The sequence below is a fragment of the Octopus bimaculoides genome, chromosome 14 (genome assembly GCF_001194135.2).
Source record: "Octopus bimaculoides isolate UCB-OBI-ISO-001 chromosome 14, ASM119413v2, whole genome shotgun sequence".
Lineage (NCBI taxonomy): Eukaryota > Metazoa > Mollusca > Cephalopoda > Octopoda > Octopodidae > Octopus > Octopus bimaculoides.
In genome coordinates this window covers 13,961,724-13,968,216 of record NC_068994.1, presented here as the reverse complement: position 1 = coordinate 13,968,216, position 6,493 = coordinate 13,961,724, and the positions used below count along the sequence as shown (strand labels likewise).

Below are 6,493 nucleotides of genomic sequence, written 5' to 3'. Positions count from 1 at the left end.
TCATCATCATCACCACCTCCAACAACTCACCACTGCTACCTCTATTTATGCAGTAGTTGCTGCAAATACACCCCAACAGAAGCGCAGCAGCTGCAAGCAATAACAACACCAGCAACTACTACTACTACTACTACTACTACTACTACTGTTTATGCATTAGCTACTACTACAATTGTCAAATATCGGCAACAACAAAAGCAACTATTAAAAGGAGCTTTATCTACTACTACCACTACTACTAGTACTATAATTATTACTACTACTACTACTATTAGAATATTGGTGACCTTCACCTCTCTACCTCTCTTAGGTGATTCCACTGATGTTGTTGGAGACAAAATAATAATAGTGTGGAAATGGGTGGGGAGGGATCATTTGGTGGCATTGATGGGATTTTGGTGGTGAAAAAGGTAGTGGTGGTGGGCATGTGTGTGCATATATATATATATACGTGTGTGTATCTCTGTGTGTTTGTATATATATATATATATATATATATATATGTGTGTGTGTGAAATACTAACATTTTTAACTTGAAGTGATATTAGACATGTGTGCGCGTACACACACACACACACACAAGGTATATGCATAAATATACAAAAATCTGGATTTCTTTTTCCCTATTGAAGAACATTTATACACATACATTAGTGAAAAATATGTGTATATGTATGTGCGTTGTATTTTATATATGTGTGTGTGTGTATATATATATATATATATATAATGTGTGTATACACACACACACACACACACACACACAGCCACCTGTATGCATATAGTGGGATATTAGGGCATTTGTATGTGTGTATATATACACACATATACATTGTTGGGGTATTGGTTCTATGAAGTTTAAGTTTTATTTACTGTTGGATTGTTGTGTCTGTGATATATATATTTGTGTGTGTGTGTGTATGTATATGTGTATATATGTACTGGTGAAATGCAAATACTGAATAGTGTATATTATACTCCAATTTTTTAATGACAATTGTGTGTGTGACAGAGAGAAAATGGAGAAATCATGATCAATGTATGTTATTCTGTATTTCTCCTGTGTCACAGTGTATTGAAAAACCAACTTGAAAGTGATAACAAACGTTTTACAAAGCAAACACTCCCCACCTTCCTTTTCCAAATACTATTCTATTTAAAATATCAACTGTTTGATTTAGCCTGACTATTCAGATGAGAAAGCAAAGTTAGAGATGTGACGATAAACAACTAGGTTGGCTGGTTGGCTGGAATTAGGGGGTTTGAATTTCAATTAGTAAGCTTGCTTCCCAGCTGCATGGTTTCGGGTTCAGTCCCACCGTGTGGCACCTTGGGCAAGTGTCTTCTGCTATAGTCCCGAGCCGACCGAAGCTTTGTGATTGAATTTGGTAGGCAGAAGTTACTGCCGTGTGTGTATATGTCTGTGTATGTGCTTGTGCCTCTCTCCGAAAGAGAAAGAGAGGGACATGAGACACTTTGTATAGTATTTACATCAGGATGCTGATAGGATAGCCAGCAGTATTTGCTTGTAACTAGAGTTACTGGTCACTACCATCAATCAATACAGCAACAGACTTTGTGATCAAAATAATTGAAAATGTGTATCTTGTCATCAGCACTGCACAGTGTCCATTTGTTGTTGGCACTAAGCAGTCCACATGGCTTTTTAAATAGGTATCATGGGTATCACTGCGAAATAACAGCAGAGCATAATTGATTTATTACATAAGTCCAAGGCCACAAACGTAGGGGAGGGAATAACTGAGGGAGTTGATTCACAGTCCTCAATTGTTACTTGTTTTTATTGACCCTGAAGGGAAAGCAAAGTGGATTTGATGGGATTTGAATGTAAGGGCCATAATAGAATACTATGAAGCATTTTTCTCTGATGATTTAAAGATTCTGTCAGTGGAGTATGATTAACTCGTGTTTTATTGGCCTGTGTTGCTGAGTTCAAATCCATTTGCTAAAAGGTATTAGGAAAACTTGAAACCATCCCAGCATGTTCTCATATCATAGAGCTGAAGGATATATGCAATCATCAAAAATTGTTTATAATTTGGTAAACTTTTTATTAGATTAGAAATATGAATGGTTGATATATTGTATTGTATGGAGTAAGTTGAAGAATAATTAGTACCATGGAATGTGTGAAAATTCAATTTCTTGGCTAAGATGGCACAATATTGAGATACCAAAAGAATTGCCTGAATTATAAGTACATTCAACACGAGAGAATTACTTTTTATTACTTAAACACTAGCATGGTTATGTAGTTAAGAAGTTTGCTTTGCAACCACATGGTTCTAAGTTCGATTTCACTGCACAGCAAATTAAACAAAAGTCTTCTACCACAGTTGTGAGCTGACCAAAGTCTTGTGAATGAAATTTGGTCAGCAGAAACAGTGTGGAAGCCTACTGGAAGAGGCTGTTTCTATCCTCAGATGATAGACTTAATTCATCCTCTGGTTTACCATTGTCATCTGGCCCTTGTGTGACTTCAGTAGGGTTCAAAATATTTATGGTCACTGAAACCTGTTCTCTGAGATAGTGATATTCCACTCCTACACAAGAGAATGTGTGAAAAACAAAAGAATTTTTAAAGAATTATCTATAAAACTAGTTTTTAAACATTGAATGGCTATGGAGGTACACCAGAATAAGATAGTAATGAAAGGGGTCCTTTGATAGAAAAATAAATGTGGTTGAGAACCCCTGTTATAAAGCAAGAGCATATTTAATGATCTAAGCGTTAAAAAACAAAGGCTGCAGTACACAAAACAATAATTATTAGTTAATGGCTCACTTCTATTACTTTTGACAAACAAGGAAGACAACTCCGGACACATCTTCACCTTGTGGAACTACAGTACGATTTTTCCATAAATTGCTCTAGTGTTAGTGGGCCAATTGCTAAATAAACATTGCTTAATCGTGCATTTGGAAATATTCATATAGAATACCATCCAAGTGATGATTAGTTATATTGGTTATATTGGCAAAACTGGTTAAAAACAAAATGTTGACAAAATGTGAACGGGAGACAACTCTGAATTGCCTAGAGTCACATTTCGTTGACAGATCAACATGAAATTATTTCATTACATTGTATTTTTTAAAAAATTTTTACAGCCATCGTTATTAATTAGATTGTTCTTAAAATCCAGGCATTGAATGATATTTCTTTTTTTTTTTTGAGCAAGGAATTTATTAAGTGTGCTTATTTGTTGTCTTCTCCGGAACTTTTTAAAATTGCCAGTCAGAAAGATAATGCAATTGTACTAATTATTATCTTTTTGTCTTCTCAACCAGTATAATTAAGGATAATTATGAACCCAAGCGGGAACCTCTCTGAAATTGCTTGAAGAGATCTCCCTCAAAATCATGCCTTACCATCTTAAGAATAATCACACATGGAATAATGTGGTCAAATGGACCATGACAAGGAAAAGTATGGGATGATCACAACAGGAATGGATTTGATCATAAGCCTACTAGATCAAGGCTGACCTAGTGATAAACTACATCTAAAGTTGATTAAATTCTTGGCTCAAATCTCTTAAGCAGTGTCTATTTCTTTACTGAAACTCGTGTATGTTTGTTTTTAAGTTTTAAGAGAATTAACATTTCAGATACAGTAGGTGCAACTGCATAGTTCCAAGTTCAATCCTCTAGTGTAGCACTTTAATGACATGTTTTCTATCATAGCACCAGGTTGATCAATGCCTTTGATGTGATAGTTTTGTTGAGAGAAACTACAGAAGTCTGTTATGCCCCCTGCCCTTCTCAAAATTCCTTGCCAGTGCTGGTGCCATGTAAAAAGCATCCAGTCCACACTTAGAAGTGGTTGGCATTTGGAAGGGCATCCAGCTGTAAAAATCAAGCTAAAACTAACCTCACCTGTGCTAGTGTCACATAAGAAACACTGAGTCCACTCTGCAGAGTGCTTGGTGCTAGGAAGGGCATCCAACTGTAAAAATCCTGCCAAAACAGACACAGTAGCTTGGGGTAGTTTTCAACTTAGCCGCCTCCTGTCAACCGTCCTACCCATGCATGCATGGAAGATGGACATTAAACAATGATGATGATATATCTGTATAATATACATTCATTCATTATCCGTGATGGAAATTGTTTCTTTAAATCAGCAATCTGTTTATGATGCATTAAGAAACTATATTGTTGAAAGCATTCTAAACTAAAATACTCATCTCAAGACAGAAGCATCTCTTATAGATATAAAGTGTTAAAAAAAAAACAAAGAAATATATCGGCAACAGATGGAAAATACTCAGCAGGTACATTGCTAAATCCAGATTTCTGCTTCTCTGAGCTTCATCAGTAGCAGGCATCCACTAACATTATATGCTAAGTGAAAATCAGCAGTTGGTTGATATAGATGAACATTGTGTGTGTGTGTGTGTGTGTGTGTGTGTGTGTGTGTGCATCACTTATGTGTATCTGTGAAGGAAAGGATGTAAACATCAGCAAAAATGAAGATATAAATAAAAATGGTACTGTTCCCTTCTCGTTGAACCTTATTGTCAAAAATTTGCCAAGGATTCTGTTGTCCATAAACAATGTAAAAACAAAAACAACAAAAAGTAATATTTGCAGTCACACAGAGATCAGCCCATTGTTTAAAAATATTTCCCCCGGATTCTAGATATCGCCTAAATCATGTCTGTAATTATACTCATGGAATAATTTTCTTCATTCATATTATCAAATTAATTATTTAAACATTGTAACATTTCCTGAAATTTTTGTAAAGCTCTTGTTCACACAACATACCATTGATAGCGAACTTATGATTGATGTCAACACATACTATATATAGGTATGCATGTATATATATGTGTGTGTATATACACACATGGTTCTGGGTTCAGTCCCACTGTGTGGCACATTGGGCGAGTGTCTTCTATAGCCTCGGGCTGACCAAAGCCTTGTGAGTGGATTTGGTAGATGGAATCTGGAAGAATCCCATTATACATATGTATATATTTATGTGTCTGTGTTTATGTCCCTGTAACTTAGTGGTTTGGCAAAAGAGACCGATAGAATAAGTACTAGGCTCACGAAGAATAAGTCCTGGGGTCAATTTCTTCGACTAACACCCTTTAAGGCGGTGCTCCAGCATGGCTACAGTCAGATGACTGAAACAAGTAAATGAATATATATACGTGTCTGTGTATAGATTTGTAGTGTAATATATGGATTCAGAGAATTATTAAATAGATGTCCAGTCATAGAGTGACCAATGGTTTTGCATCCATAAATCACTTAGCTTTATAGACCACTTGTCTCTGCCATTACAGTCTGATGGGTCATCTGTAAAGTTAAGCATTTTATGGACGGAAAACCATTGGTCACTCTAAGACTGGACATATTTAACTGCATGTAAATACATTACTGCTCTATCCTTTAGAGTGTGCTTTTTTTTCGGATATATGATCCACTGATGATATATATATGTATGTATGCGTATATGTATATATGTATGCTTTTCTCGTCTACGTTTTGTTTGCAATGTCCTGTACCCAGATATGCACCTATACATACAGGTGGATGTTGGTACGCACATACCTGTACGTATATATGCATATACTCATTTACTATTTGTTTATATATATATATATATATATATAAAATATACACACACATCTATATTTATGTATGCTTGACAATCAGTGTTGGTTTGTTCGTGCCTCAGTAACGTAGCAGTTCAACAAAATATAATAGTTACCAGACTTACAAAAACACAACCTATCTACTGTAATTTAGTTAAGGGCTGTACCCTTAGCATGGCCATAGTCCAATGAGTGAAACAAATCAAAAATAACAGATAACTGATAAGCTTGACATTCAAAATATAATGCTTGTTGGTGATTTATTCTATACACAGGGAGAAATACAGAGACATTTATTTGCAATTGTCACTATACAGTGATGGCTGTGATGTGTTTTGGGAAAAAAGGCTTAGCTTCAATTATGCTATAATTATAGTAGAGAATGAATGCTGTATAAATGCATAATTAATGACCAAATTTGAATAAATTGCCAAGTTAGCTCTGTTTATGCAAATTGAACTAATCAATTCAGCAAACTCATAATATATTTTTGCATATATATATGTATGTATATGTTCCATTTAGGTAATGAGACATGTAATGGAGTGTCTTATATCTATATATATATATATAGATATATATACCGGAGTAAGCGCTGAAAGTGTAGCTGCTAGAATAAGAATAGCCTGGGCAAAGTTTAGAGAGCTCTTACCCCTGCTGGCGACAAAGGGACTCTCACTCAGAGTAAAAGGCAGACTGTATGACGCATGCGTACGAACAACCATGCTACATGGCAGTGAAACATGGGCTGTAACTGCTGAGGACATACGTAAGCTCGCAAGGAATGAAGCCAGTATGCTCCGTTGGATGTGTAATGTCAATGTGAATACCCGTCAGAGTGTAAGTATCTTGAGAGAAAA

General features: G+C 35.5%; 1 protein-coding gene across 3 annotated transcripts in view; it reads left to right on the top strand.

Annotated features, from left to right (window-relative positions):
- The window catches only part of LOC106874302 (ectonucleoside triphosphate diphosphohydrolase 4), a 58,430-nt gene extending 54,867 nt beyond the window's left edge, over positions 1 to 3,563 (top strand). For all 3 annotated transcript variants that reach the window (XM_014921988.2, XM_014921986.2, XM_014921989.2), the window contains one exon: positions 3,313 to 3,563. In XM_014921988.2, coding sequence (XP_014777474.1) covers positions 3,313 to 3,355 — 43 coding nt within the window. In that variant the 3' untranslated portion in view covers positions 3,356 to 3,563. The remainder of the gene's footprint in view (positions 1 to 3,312) is intronic.
- Positions 3,564 to 6,493: the final 2,930 nt, after the last annotated feature.